Source organism: Budorcas taxicolor, chromosome X, assembly GCF_023091745.1.
Source record: "Budorcas taxicolor isolate Tak-1 chromosome X, Takin1.1, whole genome shotgun sequence".
In the NCBI taxonomy this organism is placed as follows: Eukaryota; Metazoa; Chordata; class Mammalia; order Artiodactyla; family Bovidae; genus Budorcas; species Budorcas taxicolor.
In genome coordinates, this window is record NC_068935.1 from 39,640,401 (window position 1) to 39,659,427 (window position 19,027).

Consider the following 19,027-nt stretch of genomic DNA (forward strand, 5'->3'; position numbering starts at 1 on the left):
CTCAGATTGTCTCATGGAGTGGTGAGCTCTGCATCACTGGAGGTATACAGAAAGAGGCTGTGTACCTACCTGTCAGCTTTGCTATAAAGGAGATTGTGTACTGGGTTGGGGATTGGACCACACCACCTTGACAATCTTTGTAACTCTTAAGATGCTGAGGGCAAAGATGTGGCCCATGGATGGAGGGTAATTTACATTTTTTTCAGAACTGAAGGGAGGATTTTTGGCCTTTGTTTCTGGAGTCCCAGAGGCATGTTCTTCTCTCAAAGGTCCATTCCATCCTAATTGAGATTCCATTTCCCAGAGATTACCTGATGCTGTGCTGATTAGAGGCCAGCCAGGGGTAAAGGGACTGATTCCCATGGCAACCAGGTTGAAAAAAACATACCATGTGGAGCATTGTCAGCAACAAGCTACGTTTGCATTATAAATAGATATTTAATTCATTGAGATAGATTGCTACGACTTCTGCATTATAAATAGATATTTAATTCATTGAAATAGCTCTGACAGTGAGGAGGGAAGTTAAAACCCAAAGCCACTCTTTAAATATTTCAGTTAATTGACAACTATTTTTCCCCTTCTAAATCTTATAAAACTTGGTTCTCTCAGTGAAAGAATGGTATATGTGAATACTTTCAGAAAACCAACTAAAAGTCCAGTGTCACATGTTTATATTTGTTTTTCACTGAAAGGTTGATCAAAATTTTCTGATTGCATGGATATCTCTGTTTGATACAGGAGACCCTGGTTCACAAGATTTCACAAGAGTCTTTTTCTGTCATTTTTGTTTCATCTTTGTCCTGCTTTTCTAACTCAGAGGCTTCTATAAATTTCAGTCCTTGGCCCTCTTCTCTTTTCTTTCCATCTCTCTTTCCCTTGGTGAACAGCTAAAGCAACCAAGTGATCACTTGCTAACTTGCACAGCCCCACTGCTAGCCTTGACAATACATGCTGGAATATCCAATGGTTAGAAAACAAAATCAGATCTGATCAAAGGAATTCCGTCTGAAAAGCAAGGACCGAAAACAGGCCTCCCTCCACTGTTCAAAATGTACAGCTTGATTGAAGGTTAGGGTTGGAGAGTTTGAAGGCAGTGAGTGGTGTTGGGCAAAAAGCAACAATTAGTTCTTGCTAAATTCATATGCAAAAGCACTTTTGAAATGCAATTTTTATAAACACTATAAGAAACTAGTATAAGTGACTAATAGAATCTCATCAAATGAAAATTGGAATGAGACTTTGTACTTCTACATTCCAAACAGCTTAATACAAATTAGTCGATAGTACTCGGAGTATTTCATTCTGCAAGGATTAAGGGAAATGTGATGCATTTTTTTCATTAAGTTGCTGGGTAAATAAGCTTCCTGATATAAGAATATAGGAGTTACTTTCTAAATTTTATAGTAACCAGGGTTAAATAACTCACTGTGTGCAGCACCCCTGGACATTGCTCTATTAAATAGTGATAGCTTAAAATTAAACAGTGTCAGGAGGTAAGGAACTTTAGGGTCAGATTTGAAGGGATTACGACCTCCTCTAGGACCCACAGATCAATCCTTCTGAGGTCTTGAACAGGTTTAAGGAATTAGGGAAGCCCCTTTTCCCAGTCCAAGCCTCCTAACGTGTACTAGATGCTCACCAGTGTGGCAAGTTGCATGCCGATGCAAGGAGAAAGATCAGGGGCTCAGAGTGTGAACAGGACCCTGGGAGGCCCCTGCTTGAAACCAACCACCGCAGCTGCTTACTCACTCCCTGAGATCCACCCCACCCCGCCGCCATCCAGAAAAACACAGGGCTTTCTGTAGGGAGGGGCAAAGTAGTCCATTTTGATCAATCATTTACGTTTGAGAGTGAGTTAATGTACACTTGTGATTGGTAGCAAAGGGCCACAAAGCACGCTTTCCCAATTTCCAAGTTCTGCAGTGGATTAATCCTAATGTTTGAAAGCAGATGTACTACAGACCTAGAAGTTCCACAGTGAAAGTATGTAACTGAAATCTTTGCCGTCCTTAGGCTCAACTTGGAGAGAATATTGCCATTCATTCATTCAGTAATGAAATGGGGAATGAAGGGATGACAGGACATTCTGTTCAGCAACCATGTCTGAAACCAAATTGGACATGGTGAAGCTTTCCCTCCTCCCTGACCCTATCCTCGAGCTCATTTCTCTGTGCTAGCAGCCCCCTGCTCTCTTGCTGTGCCATGGGGGTCAGCTCCAATACACCATTTTTCCGCTAGATCCTAAATAACAAACCAATGGAAAACAGCTGCCATAGTTTTTGCAGTTAAATAGAGAATACTCTTTTTATTCAGAAGAATACATTTTTAATAGATTTTCATGCACCAGTAAATCAGTACAGTGAGGAATTACAGGGGTGGGAAATCTCTCTTCAGGAAACCTCTCACCCTGGTAGAGCTCTCACTTCCTAAAATCCCCTTGACCCATCTCAGGTGATTAGTGGCCAAGGAACAGTAGGTGGCATGGACTCCTGGGGAAACCAATCAGATTTGCAGGTCTCTGAGGATAAAAAAAGAGGAGAGAAAAGCTCTTGTAAAGTAGGAGATGATTATATCGGGACTGGCTGCTCTACTGAAGTGCCCTGAGAGACTGATGAGGGAGAGTTGGTGTTGGTGCCCAGGTCTCCTTCTTGGTTACACTCTTCCAGGGCTATGGTCTGGTCTCTTCCATCTGTCTCTGAGCCCCTGTGTAGAGAAAGAAAAAAAAAAAAACATGACTAAGGGAGGATACAGAGCCATCAACTTGAAAACAGGCTGCGTTATGGGGCTCAGATGCTAGAGGAGCATTTGGATCATTGTTTTCACAGAAGCCCTGGGTTCACAGCAGGAGTGACATGAGGCAATTACCTGGTTCTGAGTCGAGGCCACTTCTTCCACTCTATGGCTAGCACCACCCCCAAAGCTACAACCACCACCACGATCAGGGTACTTCGGACAATGTTCCCCACAGTGCATTCCTGAGCAGCAGGCCCTGTGATGATAAAAGAGCAGAAACCAATGGCATAGAGTTTAGTACACGTGTGTTCTCCTTGCTCTCTTGCTGCCCCTTCATCTGGCCTCCTCTGGGGTTCACTTGGGAACCACATGTTGGGACAAGAGATGGGGTGGTCAGAGGCAGTGCTTCTGCTGAGGCAGAGGCAGCCCTCCCTTGTGGGGTGGAAGATGCATTGAAAATATCCTTGTCACTATCTTTGAGTGAATCTGAGGTTCCACCTCCTTACCATCCCTAGGAGAAAAAGAAAAATGACCGTACTTGAGGTCTCTGACTCCAAACCTCTCCCCTTCCTTGTGTGGCCTGCCTCCATGGAGACTGTCTCCGGGGTCCCAGGTGTGTCAGGCCAGAATCATGAAGGGATTATCATCTCACCTGCTGCCCCCACCAGCTCCAGAGTATCACTAGGCTCTGACCAGATATCGGGGTAGGCCTGCAGACGGTAGCTGCAGCTATAGTTTCCAATGCCCTTTCCTTCGACATTATTGATGACAAAGTCTCCATCCTCTGAGAATTGTTGAGGTGCTTCTTCTCCATCATGTTCCAGGACAAATTCCACACCTGGTAGGGGCCCTCTGCACTGAAGGGTGATGTCCTTTCCGAGCTTGAACACAGTGCCAGGCGAAGCTGATAAGGAGGGTTTAGGGGGCTTGTCTGCAACCAACCAGGATACAGAGTTAGAAATGGCCTCGAACCCAGCCCTTTATCCCCTTAGGGATAACTACTAAAAAAACTACAGTCTTACTGAAATCTCCAAGACCTTACCAGTCACCCAGATCTCCAGGGAGTCACTGTGATTAGAAGCTGCAAGGGGAGCAGAATCCAAATAATACACACAGCTGTACATCCCAGAATCTTCACTGCTCACTGCTGGCATCCAGAAGTCAGCCCTGTACCCATTTGGCCTCTGTTGCTTTAAAGGCTCTTGAATACCCTTCTTCAACAGGACAAATGTTGAGTCTGCCAGTTCCCCCTGACATTGAAGAGTCATGTTTTCTCCAGGGGCCACCAAGGGACCAGGTTGGGCTAATAGGCTGGGTTTGGGGAGCAAACCTAGAAGAAATGAACTCTTGGTTCATAGAGAGGTGGCCACTTACCAGGGCATCACCCCTGAAGTCTCAATAAAGAGGAGAGTTACTGCCTGCCTCTCCTTGAGCCCTTGGAAAACCATTTCCCGTGAACTATCAGCCAGCTCAGTTCCCTCTTTTCTATACTCCCCTGCCCACTCCAGAGCATCTTCCCCTTACCTGTGACTATGAGTTCCAGGGTGTTGCTAGGCTGTATCTTGATAAGGCTGGTCCAGTCAGGGTGGTAGCAGCAGCTGTAACGACCTATGCTAGCACCAGATATGTTGGTGATGGGGAAGGCCCCATCATTACTGGTGGATCCCCAGAGCTGCACTGAAGTGGCTTCTATTTCTTTGTGCAGAATGTACCCTACTCCACGTACTGGCCCTTGGCACCAGAGAGTAACATTCTGCCCCACGGGAACCACAGAACTGGGCTCAGCAAACAACCGTGGCTTGGGGAATGTGTCTAGGAAGAGACCAAAGATGGAAAGTGGTGAGTATGCAAACTTATCACTGAATTAACCCTTTATCTTTCTCCTTCCAGACACAACCGTTCCCCTCCATGTCCTAGCCTAGCCTAGCCTAACCTTCCAAGAGGGATTACCCTCCCTTACTCCTACGTGCTGTGGTTCATGGGGTTGCAAAGAGTCGGACACGACTGAGCGACTGAACTGAACTGAACCCCTACTCCAGCTGCTTCTGTCCCAGCCCCATGTGTTGTCTGTCCTTACCAGTCACCCAGATCATAAGAGGCTTGCTGAGATATGATCCCCTGTTTGACATAGTGGTCTCAAAGTAGACACAGCTGTAGTTCCCAGAGTCCTCTGCTCCAACAGTATGGAGGAGGAAGTCAGCCGAGTTCCCCGAGGCACTCCGGAACTGTAAGGGACCCGGGGTTCCCTCTTGCAGGAGGGCAAACCTCATGCCCTGGAAAGCCCCTTGGCAACGCAGGGTCACATTCTTCCCAGGAAGAACCACGGGACCTGGCTGTGCCAGGAGAGTGGGTTTGGGGTAGAATTCTGAAATTAAAGAGAACACACATGAGAGAATCCTGCCTCATACATTCTGAGCACTGTTTTGTTTTTTTTTTAGTGTTATTATAAGAAACAATATATGCTTATTGTGGAAAACTAGAAAATATAGAAAAAAACTAATGAAGACAGTACAATTCTACCACTCAAAGATGGCTATTTTTTGTACACGTTTCTGTATTACTTCCCATTTATTTTTGTACATGCCTATGTCATTGTAGCTATAACTATTTGTATAATTGCGCTTACTGTATACACAGTTGTATAGTTTAATATTTTTCACTTTATATTGTAAACATTTTCCTATGACATTAACCAGCCTTTGAAAACTATCATTTGTAATGGCTGCATAGGATGCAGTTGACCCTTCAGGGTCTTTGCCCTTTCTCTGAGGGCCATCCAGCCCCCCCATATCTGGTAGCCCAGCTAAAGAAAAAGTGGACCTTGGGCCTAAAGCTCAAGGCCAAGCTACAAAAGACTTCAGAAACAGGGCAACATGTGAAACATCCCCATCTGCCTCATTTCTTTCCCCAGAAGTGGATTATTTTCCTCCTTCTTCTCATCTTCCCATATTAGTGATAATATAAGCATTTGCCTTACATGGACTGTTTACTACATGCAGGCACTGTCCTGAGCACATTCGTGGTGACTTTTAGAAGGGGCGACTCTTCCTCTCCCACTGACATCCCTCTTGCCCATTGTCCCAGGGACAGTACCACCTCCACCTGCATTTCCCCAGTCCTGACCTGTCACCACGAGTTCCACAGGGTCACTGGGCTCCGACCAGATCGCAAAGTCGTAATAGCGGCAGCTGTAATTCCCTCCATCACCAATGCCCGCCGAAATGATCAGAAAGTGGGCTGCACTGGCTCCCAGACTTGCCCAAGAACTGTCACTGGATGCTACTTCACTTCCATCTTTGTAGAGAACAAAGCTCATGTGCTGGTGGGGGGTGGAGCAATTAAAAGTCACCCGGGAACCAGGAGTGACCACAGGACTGGTCCAGGTCTCAAAGAAGGGCTTGGGGTACATTTCTAGAAGGCAAAAACCAAACATAACCAAAAACAAATCAATAGAAAGCAAGCTAGATAATATGGCAAATACTGGTTCCAGAAAGCAGCTTGGCTTCCTGTAGTATTTCATTCAGAAGAAGGTGCATTTAAAAATCCAGCCAAAACCACTTTGCAGACAGACTTTTCACAGGGACCCCCCTCACCCCACCCCTCGCCTCCTCAAGTCTAATCCTCACTGTCAGCAGAAGCTAGCTAAAAGAGTGGATAGTTACTGGGGCTCTACTGATTCCCTGAGCCTCAGTTTGCCCATTGGGACAAGAAGGGGAAATTGCACCTGATCCACCTCCTTTGAGTATTTGCTCTATAGCTAAATGAGATAATTGATATGAAAATAATTAGAAAAATTAAATCACCCTCCACAAACCCCAGCTATTAATAACGATTATGGCTATTAATATCATGCAGCCAGAGGCCCTGGCACTCCCAGCGCCACGCCTGCCTGGCTCTAAGATTGGACACAGGCTCCTAGGACCAACAGCAAAGTTCGCTGTGGGGAAAGGAGCGTCTGACCTGGAGCTTTGCTTCCCCCCTCCTCCCTCACACACCCCTTTCAGCTCTACCTTTTATGACAAGCTCCAGGGGCTCACTAGGCTCGGACCACTTGAAGGGGCGCTTTTCAGTGTGAGTTCGGCAGCTATAATTGCCTTCGTCTTTATCCTCCATTCTCCGGATTGTAAAGAAGCCTTCTCTCCCAACGGCACCAAGTTGCTGGACGGGTTCCTGCATTCCCTCCTTGTACAGAGCAAACCCCATGCCTGCCAGCCATCCTTTGCAGCGGATTTGCAGTTCCTGGCCCCGAATTGGGGGGGAAGCAGAAATGACAGGCTTGGGGAGGATATCTGGAAAACAAAACAGGGAGGACAAGGAGAAGGAATCCGAAGTTAGGAGGTGCCCAGATGGGACACGCAGAGTCACTCAGTCAGCAAAACAGAGATCCATCCTGGCCGGGCCTTGGCTCTTCCTGTCAGTCTCCTCTCAACTCTCCTCCCCACCCCTCCCCCCTTCTCGTGCCCCTCCTCTCCTACAGGCAGCAGAAGTCCCTTGGGCTCTGGATCTCTGAGCATTTCCCCATGCCTCGGAGCACCGCTGGAGTCCCAGCGGCACCAAGGATCATGCCGAGCGGACCCTCGGCCTTTTCTTACCTGTCCCCACCAGCTCAAGTGCCTCACTGGGCTCAGACACAGCCATCTCCTCCCAGGAATGGCAGTGGTAACTCCCGGTGTGAGTCTGGGTCAGGGCTCCAAGGGGGAAGGCAGCCCGGACCTGCTCTGAGGCCGGGCGAGTTGCGATCCACCCGGTGCCATCCTTCAGCAACACAAACTCCTTAGTTGAACCAGACGGGCTTCTGCACCAGAGGGTTAAGTTCTTCCACGGGGCCAGAGGGAAGTTGGTCTCTGCCCACAGCTCAGGCTTAGGGGTTGGCATGATTATTTCTAGAAACAGCAGAGTTAATGAAGGCATCCTCCCTCCCCTCCCCCTCCCCCTTTCCTTGCCCTTGAACCCTCCTCCCCAGATCACACTGCCCACCTCCCCTTTCAGCCCCAATCCAAACTCTTTCCTCCCTTCTGCAGGTGCTGGGGAAAGAAGACGCTGATGTCTCAGCTGAGCCTCAGAAAAATGCAGAAGCTTGGGGGAAATTTTGCAGGCAGAAAAGCGGAGTTGGAGGCTCAATTTTGCCAGCAGCTTCAGCAAAGTGCCCCTTCCTGGCTGCCCTTCCCTCCCAACCAGTCACTCCCTGGCCACTGACACTGACACTCTGTAGTTATTTCGGATCTCCAGGGAGGAATGTCCCAGTCTGGAGCAGGAAAAACTCACCAGTCTCTTCTGTCAATACCCCAGTGCACAGTCCTGCAAAAGAAATTGCTGCCAGGGCTTTGCCCCCTCCCCCACGGGACTTCACCCCGGCCTTCTGCCCAGGCCCCTTCCCCACCCCCTTGTACTCACCACAGCAGAGAAGAGCTGTGAGTATGAAGAGCATGGTGACCCCTTGAGCTGTTCCCAGCAACCAGGCTTCTCTAGCAAGACCAGAAAAGAGATGAGAGGAGTTGCTGGGATTAGGGGGAGGGCGGAGAGAAGGGGGCGGCAATTTATGTCATTGGCTTACTTGCCACCCAATAGGGATTGGATATGGCCAGAATAATGGGATATCATCTTTTCTGACATTGATGACTTTTCTCTTTGAGGGCCTCACTACCTACAAACCTCTTGTCTTTCATGACCCACGGGCCCCCGCCCCTCCCCCCTCCCCAGACAATATCAAATGTCAGCTCCCCAAGGCCCCTGATTAGGCCGTTGCTGGAATTGAGATGTCAGATGTGAAAATACCTTTGTAACTCCAGCTCTCAGAACCCCTGGAGCTCAGTGTGATCAGAAGCTCTGGGTGGTGGGTGAGGGGCTGGAGGGAGAAATCTTGGGTGTTTCTCAATCATCAAGTTTAAGTTTGGAAGCAGTGTTTATTATGGCACTATTGGTCCTCCAACTGACCTGCCTCACCTGCCTTTGTCGTGGAAGGGTTGCTTAGGCAGCAGCAGTGGGATCTCTCTACCCCCACCCAGATCATGACTAGATATGTGCTGCAGCTTCAGGTCCTATAGATTCAGATCCTATAGATTTAGCTTCTATTAGGTCAATGTCTACCTGACAATTTTGACTTAGAAAACACTGACCTTCCTTCCTGGTCAGGACAACATGCTTTTCAAACTGCCTTCTCCAATATCTGGTTTCTGAACTCATTCTTTGATGCAGTGGTCCTGGGCTGAGGTGGGGGGGCACTTGAAGCTACATTTTTTTCTAACCCCTGGCTTGAAGGCTACCGGTGTATGTGGAACTCAGAACAGATTCTGTGAACCTGACCCCCACTGAAACGTTTTGAAAGCTCAAAGGGGTAGTGGTTTTTCAGAAGGTTTAGGTGGCTCCCTTCCCATTACCCAAGCACTCTGTCCCTCAGATCTCAGAGGAGAACACAGACACACACAATCATAGTCATCATCCATTGTGTATTGAATACTCCCAGGCACACAAAGGCCTCTGCTCATGGTGGGGGAGGGGTACAGCCAGGATCAGAGAGTGGGGAAAAGTGGCATTCAGGAGCAGAAGCCCCCACCGAGCTAGGAGCTGTCATTTCTCATTTTGGGGCAGAATAGCCTGAGCACAAGGATACAGGGATAAGGGAGAGAAGGGGATGACCCAGGAGACACAAAATAATAAAAGTAAAGAGCAGGAGAACCTGTTTGACTTGACACTTTATGGATCAGGGGAAGCAGTCTGATTCCCTGACCCAATCCATTCTCTCATCAGCTGCACACCCAGGCTAAGGCTCGATTCTCAGAAGGCTCTGCACAGTGGTTGGGGGCCAGAGTGGCAGAGACACTGGCTTCCATAGCAGTGAGGGTGGACTACAAGGCTTGCTAGCCCTTAAGAGCTGAGGTAAGGCTGAATAGTTGGGATGGGAGTTGGATAATATCCTGGGAGACAGGACAGTGTTGATTCTTAAAAAAAAAAGTTCAGATGAAGTTAATGTGGAAGACATTGATCATCTGTGAGAGGCAAGGTGGCTTGGGAGGGAGATTTGGGCACCCTCCTGGGGGGGATCAGTGAAGGAGGTTCTGAGGACTTCTTCCAGCCTCTGAGAAATGTTCATTTTTCTACCTTCTGGTAGGGGTGCTGACCCCTCCATGAAATGAAAGAGAAATGGCTGGAATGAGAAAGCCTTGTATCTTCATCCCTGAAGGTGGAGGATACAAAGGGTGTGCCCATGGGGCTTGTCTCAGCTGCAGCACACCCCATTCCTGAACCTCTGGGGAGCCTGAACTCAGCTAGGTTTAGGAGCAGGGGATTGGGATAAGACAGTTACCTGATTCTGAGTCTCCGACACTTCCACCTTATCCACAGCACTACAAACAGCAAGGCAACAAGCTGAATGACTAGAAACAACCTGACAGTTTCATTCAGAACGTGATTCCAGGTGAGAAAGCCTGTGACCAGAGAAGATCAGAAACATGGAGCTTGATGGGGACAGGGACAGACGGACACAGTCATGGGGGGAGGGGAATCTGGTTCCTGCAGGCAAAGGGAAGTTGAAGCAAAAGTGACCTTCCTTTACATGAAGAAAGGGACCCTTGGAAGTATCCTGCTCACTGCCTTTGAGTGATCGTGAGACCACCCCAGGAGAAAGATGCCCAAACCAGCCCCCGACTACCACTTCCATATCCTGCTGGGCATTGCTTTGGGATCCCAGGGGTATCACGGCCAAAGGCATGGTGGGGGCACCTCTGTGAAGAGTTTTCCTCTCACCTGCTGGCCCCATCAGTTTCAGAGGCTCACTGCGATGTGACCAGATGTTAGGGTGTGCCTCTATGCGATAGCTGCAGCTGTAGGTCCCTGCGCCTTTCCCTTCAACATTACTGATGATGAAGTCTCCATCCACTGAGAATTTTGGGGATGTTGCTCTTTCTTCCCATTCCAGACAAAACTCAAGAACTGGATGAGGTACTCGGCACTGAAGGGTGATGGCCTTTCCTAGCTTGAACACGGTGCTGGGCCAGGCTGACAGGGAGGGTTTGGGGGGCTTATCTGCAACCAATCCAGAGACCAGAGTTAGAACAAGTGACTTTGACCTCATTGCCTCCTCTCAACAAATGTTTCTCATCTCCTTATTTGGTCTTCTCTTTTTTTTTTTTCTGCTCTACTAGCTCAAGCGGCTTCAGAATTTGACTGTGCATCAGAATTCCTTGGCCCATTACTTGATCCTCTAAAGACTCCTAGGCTCCTACCTTCAATCAGAAACTTAACAATACCTGTAGGTTTCCCTGGGTCTTAAGTAAAGTGAGTTTTCTAGGAGTCCCATCAGGGCTTGTCCATGCCTAGAGGTAAGGTTTGAGTAAAAATACTGGGAGAGAAGTTCCCTAAGTTTTGGAGAAAACCACCCTCCTAGTCTGGTTTTCTTTGGCTCATAAATCCAAAAGGGTATAGCAACACTAGCTCCTTGTAATAACACTGGAATGAAGATAAAAATAAAGAATAGTTGCTAGCACTTGCCTACAACCACAAGCTCCACGGTATTGTGTGATGTCATTCTGATGGAGGTCTTCCAGGAGAGGAGATAGTGGCAGCTATAGATGCCAGCATCACTAGAAGTCACATTGTTGAGGAAGAATGACGTGTCATCATAGATACTGGTGGAATCCAAGAGTTGAAGTGGTTTGTCTTCTCCTTTCTTATAGAGTGCAAGCCCCACTCCATCCACTGGCCCTCGACACCACAGACTCACATTCTGACCCATTTGGACCACAGGACTGGGCTGAGCAAGTAGCCAGGTCTTGGGGAAAGTGTCTAGGATGAGACCCAAAATATCAAAGGCTAGTAAGTCTGACTTACCCCTCCCACTAGTTAAGGTTCTTTTCCTTTTCTTCCAGTCCACCCTTGGCAAATCCCAGCCTAAGCCCAGTTATACAAATTCTGCTCCTTCCCCCACCATTAACCCTGGCTGCATGATGAAGTTCTCCAGTGGGCCCAAAGAGAGCCGAACACCCTTACCCCCTAACAGAGGTCCCACAGCAGCCCCCTCTCTTACCAGTTACCCAGATTTTCAGGATATCACTGAGGAGTGAACCCCTGTATGATCCATCATAGTAAAAACAGAGGTAATGGCCAGCATCGTGGATTTTCAATGCCCGGAAGAAGAAATATGCCTCATTTTTTACTGGCCTCTTGAGGTAAAAGGACTTCTCCAAGTCTTCAAGCCTTATTAATGCAAAGGTCATTCCATAGATTGGCCCTTGGCACCTGAGATTAAGGCTTTCTCCCGGTGCCATGATGGGCCCAGGGTAGGCTGTCAGAGTTGGTTTGGGATAGAGTCCTAGAAAGTGAAGAGACCCTGAGTTAGAAGTAGGGTGATTCTTCCTCATCATATTCTGGTTTTATTTTCCTACTTTCTTTAGATAGCAAGTGGTAGCTGAAGTATACCCTCTGCTCCCTCACTCTTCCCTGAATCTCTGCCTCTTCTAGAAGGTAACCAAGGGGAAGTTCACTTCCATTCCTTCCCTCTCACCAGACTCTATCACTGCACTGAGCTCTAACTATGTATAGGGGTATGTCTCAGTGGAGTATCTACATTTGTAATTCCCTGTATCTTTAGGTCTCTGAAACGCCAAATGTGGTTCTTCCAATCACCCAAGAAACCAAGCTTCTGAAAATTACTTTGATTCCTTCTTCATAAAGCATGAATGTTACTGCAGTATTAAGGATGGCTTTTGAACACATTCAGTTCACAGAAAACCCTACTTCCCAGAGGAGACTGAAAGAGGCCAATGAGTCAGGATTGGCCAGTAAGTCTGCAAATCAAAGAAACATTTGTTAATGGGACCACACCCTCATTTTCACATATTGTTTCTCCAAAGAGATGAAACTGCAAAACAGAAGGTAAACCTCACTCCCAAAGCACTCCTTCCTACCCACCCCAATCCCAGGTAGGCCCACCCACCCATTATTGGAAGGATCAGCTCTATCATAGGTTCAGTAAGCACTGAGGATACATCAGGCATCATGGTCTAGGGGGAAACAAGTAAAGGAGACAGACACAGTCCCTGTTCGCCAAGTGCTCAGGGCCTAGTGGGGGACACCTGCGAACAGGTAACTGCAGAAGTGTGTGTTAGTGGCATGTATACCAGAAAGACATTCGTACAACAAGCATCCATAACACGCAGTTCAAACAGACAGGCTTTTGTTCTTTGATCCTCAATAAAAAGCTATACTAATAAAATTAATATCTACCATTTATTGAGACCTTATATGCCAGGCACTGTACACATATTAGGCAAATCCTCACAACAACCCTGTGAGGTAGGTATTACGATTATACCAGTTTTGCAAATGAGAAAACTGAGGCACAGAGAGGCATCATACAGTGGATCAGGTAGATACTGTTATCCCGTTTTAGAGTGGGGGAACCGAAACACAGAGTTGAAGTAACTTGCTCAATATCACACAGGGAGGTGGTGTCAGAGGTGGAACTAGAAACTAGGATTACAACTTCTAAGTCCAGGATATTTTCTGCAGCACCACAGCTTTCCCCAAGCCTATTTAACTTGATGAAGGAGCTAAAGCAAGTGTGGCCAATTCTGTCTAGAAGCATCTGGGCTATGGGGTGGAGGAGTTGGGGGTGGGGTGTGGGTCTAACATTAGGGGTTTGGAAGAACCTTCTACTATGTTTAAAGCTTGGTACTGCCTTACTGGATCTGTATATATAAGACTAAATTCATTTATAAAACCATTTCTGAAATATGAACTATCACTTTCCTTGTCATTTTTTCTTTTTATAGCCAGCACAAGCAATTCACTCTGTTTTCCACACTTAAAAATAAAAATCACAAATAGAATAAAAATACATTTAAATAAAAAAAATCAGTTGACATGACTGCAGTGGCAGTGCCTGGCACATATTAAGTGCTCAATAAACATTAGCCAAATGAATGAATGAACACATGATTTTCAACAAATAGAGAACAACAAAGCTGTGATGAGCTGAAGCTGCTGGACATTGGGCTGGACTCACTCACTAGCCAAGTGACTGGCTCCCAGACAGCTGCCTCCTAGCATGTGTGATTCTCATTTGCATTTCAGTAAAATATCAAATGACTCTAGCTCATGGGCCTTGCAGAGAACTGGGCAAGGAAAGTCATATCAGAAACCCTGGCTCACCCAACCATGATCCCGGGGACAATGATCATCAGACCCCAGCAGCCATAGCCACACCCACCTGCTACAATCAGCTTCAGGGGGTTGCTGGGCTCTGACCACAGGGTAGGGAGCATCTGGATATGAGTGCGGCAGATGTAAACCCCTTCACTCTCAGGTGTCATGTTGGCAATGGAGAATATGGCCACTCTCCCAGTTGGGACTTGGTAATCCACGGGTTCCGCATATCCCTCTTTGAACAGCATGAATACCAAATCCTGCAGCCAGCCATGGCAGAGTATGTTAACATTACATCCAGGAAGAGGGGAGGTCTCAGTCTGGATCCAGAAGATGGGCTTGGGCAGCTGGCCTGGAAGGAGAGAATGAACTGGAATTCAGGTAGAGCAAGGGTAGCGTGGCTCAGGGAGCAGCAGAGAGCTCTACTTAAATGAGTCTTTTTGGTATGATCCTTATTTGTCACCCCTCTTTCCCCATCTAGAGTATCCCCTAGGTTGAGGAGCTTGCCCTCTAGATCCATTCCAGAATCTGCAGCCTCACTCTGCATTACCTATAGAGATGAGACACTTATTTACCAACTGGAATATCTGTATTATGTGTGCAAGCGACTGAGGCAAATGAATGAATTAAACAAACCCTGCTCTGGGAAGGCAAGTTTGAGTCCCAGGAGTTGGAGTTAATTCTTGATTATCCCTCTCTGTCTTCTTACCTGGTGCCTCCAACTCTAAAACTTTACTGGGCTCTGACCAGCCGGTCTCCTTCCAGTAGCAGCACCTGTAAAGACCTGTATTTGCCTGAGTAAGGGCACCGATGGGGAATGAAACTTGGAAGGTCTTTCGGGAAGGGCGGATCCAGGTCATCTGTGTCTTATCCTTCAGCAGCAAGAACTTGCTTGAAATCTGAGAGGGGCTTTTGCACCAGAGTGTGATGTTCTCCCAAGGGGCCTGGGGGTAGTTGGACTCTATCCATAGCTCTGGTTGAGATGTCATCACTGCTGTCATTCCCAAAGAAAACAAAGATGTCAGCAGTTCCAACCCTCTCCCTCCCATAACATGCCCCCTGCAACGTCCCCTTTAAATGAGCCCCAATCCCCACCCCTACCCCCATTCCTCCTTTGGTCTTTCCTGGGCACGGGGTGTGTGCTTTTATGGGAGGGGGAGGGTGGGATAGGGACCGTAGGACATTGTTTTAAGGAATTCAAGTGAGTTGGAGTTGGGGAACAAAGTGCAAGAGACAAAGTCTTTACTATTTTGTGGGAAACCAAGTCATGAAGTGAGCAGTCCTGATTCCTAACAAGCTGAGTCTGGAAACTGCCTTTGGCATCTCAAGGCAGTTATGTCCGGGGCCATGGAGGCAGTTCAGTGTCTTGCAGCCTTCAGGAAGGAAGGTAGTTGATGTGGCAGGACTCACTTACCCATTGGTGTCACACCCAGACTCAGTCCTGAAAAGAGAGATTATGGTAAAGGGGAACCCCTCGTTGTCCCAGTCAGCCTCAAACCTCAGTATTCCCCATGCCCTCCCCAAGGGGCCCACTCACAGGGGTGCCTATGACAGGGTCACTTGTCCTGCCACGCCTTCCTTGTACTCACCAGCACAGAAGAGTAAGAGAGCGAATGTCCGCAGCATGGTGGCCCCTTCCCCTGGCTTGTCAAGGGTCATGGAGCCTCCGGAGTCTTGAAGGGCTTTGCCCCTCAGAAGGTGGTAAGATCTAAAAGCAGAAGTATTTTCACTCAGGGGGTTGCTCCTTCTCCTGAAAGTTCAGTTTGGATCACTAAAGTGCACCTGAGCACCTACTTTCCACTCCCCCACAGGCATGCAGGGTTCTCAGCTACTTGTTCTCTTTGTTCCCTTTCCCCACTTCCCCTTCTTCCACTCAAGGTCTTTGCTGGTATATCTACCATATCAGATTCATTGAAATGTCTGTTTGTCCCTAGGGTCTCAGAGGCCCAGAGTGTGACCTAATCCAGGCCAGCAGAAGCCCCAAGCCATGAGGGAGATGGGAGGTGTAGAAACTTTTCGGATTCTTTACTCATATATATATATATTCTGTCAGGGTCCTCCAACAACCTAGCAAAGGAAGAGTCCTACATCCTCATTTTGCTGGCTAGGAAACTGAGGCTTATGCAGGAGATAGAATTTGCCCAAAGTCAAAAGATATTAAAAATCAGAGCCAAAATTCAGATCCATGTTGAACTCCAATGCCTATGCTCTAAAACCAGTAATTAAACTTTCAGAGGTAGCCCTCGCCCACTTTCTCACCCTCCTTCACTTTTACTGTCTCATCCCATCCAGGCTTTCCCTTCTGTAGAATGCTTCAAATTTAGTATTACTTTCATTAGTATTTCGTATCCTCTGTCCAAAGCTCAAAACCTCCATTTTGAGTAGGTGCTGGAGAATCAAATTACTTGAACTAATTGATATAAAATGTACATGATTCATGGGCACCCCAAAACTTATAATCATTTTTGTTCACTGCCCCTAAGGAAAAAAACAAACAAACAAAAAAAAAGAATTGAATTTCGGGGAATGTGGCAAAAATATTTGAGTTCAGGGAGGCTTTCTTATTTTCTTGAAAATCACTATTGACCACAGGCTCTACATGTCCATAAGTAGACCCCTTATGCTTTTCTGTCTCTCCTACCCTACCCACCCTGGGCCCAGAGTATCCTTTGGCCAAAGAAAGATGTATGCTCATCACACAAACTAAGGATGACTCTCCTCTATTGCCTCTCTACTTAGGGTCTGAGGTTGTGTCTGACCCTAGCTGTTTAATTCTATTTCAAAAGAGTGGGATAAAGGCAGCTCCCAGAGCAGAAAGGGGTGCTTTTACTTCACCAAACTGATCCTGATAGCAAAGCCTCTAATATGCTCCAGGACTAGGAGGGATGAAGGAGTAGGAAAAAGGGGGAAGATTCAAATATCTGGGCTGTAGGGAGCAGGTGAACAGTCAGAGATCCAAGGAAGAACAGTTTCCTTTTGCATTTCTTACTTCGTATTGAAGGATGCTCAAATTACCTTCTTTGAACTTTTCTTATCTAATATCTAGCTAGCCTTGTTGTTGTGTTGAATCTGAGATAATACCGGAACAGTGCTAGGCACATAGTGAACATTTCTTTAAGACTGGCTATTTTTCTTCCCAAAGGGGATATTAACCTGGCAAAGGACCCTAAAGATGCTATTTCCATCTCAGCTCCTACAGACTCCCAGGCCAAGGCCCAGTCTTGGTGACACCCTGTTGCTTTGTTCCCCTGAGGCTTTGGGCCAGTTTATTCGGGGAGCGGGGGGGGGGGGGGGGGGGGGGTGCGGTACTTCAGGTTTTACTGCCAAGGGAAAGGTTTAACTGGGATTCCACCCAGGAAGGCCATCTGAGATTCCAGTCCTGTCAGGTGGACCCCTAAACCGGGGTTTCACTTCCTGGGGGCTTGAGGGGAATAAGCGAAGCTGGGCTTCTCAGCATGGCTGACCCCCTCCTCCACCTCCTGAGGAAACTCTACCGTTTATATCAAGCCAAAAGGAATCTTCCGTCCAGGGAACAAGGGAAGGAGTTGCGGGCTTCGGGTTAATTGGCCACGCCCATTTTTGGCCTTTCACACTACGCCCCCACCCCAACACTCCCCCCACCCCCATCTTCGGCAGTCTAGGCTTTTCTCTCTCCCCTTCTACTCCACCCCAAGCACTTCACACACCCTTAGGCAGCGCCGCAGTGCTTTCGAGGGTGAAAGACCCGAAATGTCTAATGGCTCGCCCCCTGCATGGCTTTGAGGGTTCCAGGAATCAAAGGGTTTGGGCTCGGCGGGGTGCCGGGTACATGTTCCGCTAGAGGTTTTGAGGGAAGACTGAGGAGGAAAAGGGAAGATATCTGAGTGCCCAGAGATTCTCAGCGAGGCATGGCTGGGATCCGGGGAGGGAAGGAGAAAAGGAGGACTGAGGCGGTGCGGGGAGGAAAGACCTGGGAGCCTTTAAGTTTACGGCAATTAATTACTTCAGGGAGATTATTTCGGGGTTTTGTTTAGGATCTGATGGGCAGTATTTAATCTTCAGCCACTGGACTGTGCGTGCATTTGCAGGTACTTACGGTAGTTGAAGGCCCGCTCCGCTGTTGGAGATTCTCCAGTGAGCTCCTCCAGATGCCGCAAACTGCCCGGCACGAGAAGAGCAGTCTAAGGACAGCCTCTCAGTCTCAGGGCCCCGCCTCCCTCTCTCCCCCGCCCTCCCGGCCGCTCCAACCTCCTCCCCTCCCTCCGCCAGGCTCTGGGAGTCCACCTACACCAACTCTCTAACACCTGCAGTCCTCTGACGGCGGAGATTTCCACGCCCCTCCTCAGCTCCTGCCTCTCTCTATTCCCTGCAGAGGTTGCTGGAGCCAAATTCAGGCCCCTACCCCCTCGCTCATCGCTCAGAGTTTCACTGGGTCATTGTATTCAGGAGAGGAGAGGGCCAGCTCTCAAGTCGGGCAAAGCTGTAGATCCCTTCTTTCCAGCTCCCCAATGCCTTTAAAGGGATCTCAGATCTTCCTTTCACACCCCCACTGAAGCATAAACACCGCCACCAAAGCTTAAATGCCTACTATGTGCCTCTGAGGCCTTGGGCATCCATTATTTCTAATCTTCATGTGAGTGAAAGTGAAGTCGCTCAGTCGTGTCCGACTCTTTGCGACCCCATGGGCTGTAGCCTATCAGGCTCCTCCGTCCATGGGATTTTCCAGGCAGGAGTGCTGGAGTGGATTGCCATTTCCTTCTCCAGGGGATCTTCCCGACCCAGGAATTGAATCCGGTCTCCCGCATTGCAAGCAGACGCTTTACCGTCTGAGCCTAATAGCCCCTAAAAGACGTGTTACTTCCCTCAGTTTTACCGACGAGGAAACTGAACCTCAGAGAGGACTGAGTAACTTGGACAGCCTTCAAAGTCCAGCACGGGATGAAAGCCCAGGCTAAACATATTAATACAAATTTGGATTTCAGTCTGGTTTCTTCTATTCCAGAGCTGAGTGACCTCAAGAAAGTGTGTTAAACTTTCTGAGTCTCAGTTTCCCCATCTGCAAAATCAAACACCGGAAGTTACTGCACAGGGCTTCGATGGGAGAGTTCAGGTAAATCTGGCAGCACAGTAGGCCTGCTACAGTATAGGTGCTGCTGTTGCCCCGTCTACT

At 48.0% G+C, this 19,027-nt stretch overlaps 1 protein-coding gene across 1 annotated transcript; it reads right to left on the reverse strand.

The window, feature by feature from the left end:
* Positions 1-2,570: 2,570 nt before the first annotated feature.
* On the reverse strand, positions 2,571-15,537 carry IGSF1 (immunoglobulin superfamily member 1). The gene is made up of 19 exons (XM_052663370.1): positions 15,468-15,537; positions 15,293-15,319; positions 14,588-14,872; positions 13,943-14,230; positions 11,759-12,043; positions 11,224-11,517; positions 10,480-10,758; positions 10,040-10,160; positions 8,131-8,201; positions 8,002-8,034; positions 7,329-7,619; positions 6,747-7,025; positions 5,860-6,147; positions 4,814-5,101; positions 4,261-4,548; positions 3,779-4,066; positions 3,389-3,667; positions 2,869-2,992; positions 2,571-2,706 (listed from the first exon to the last, which is right to left on the reverse strand). The coding sequence occupies exons 1-19, from the start codon at positions 15,535-15,537 to the stop codon at positions 2,571-2,573; spliced, it is 4,014 nt and encodes a 1,337-aa protein (XP_052519330.1).
* Positions 15,538-19,027: the final 3,490 nt, after the last annotated feature.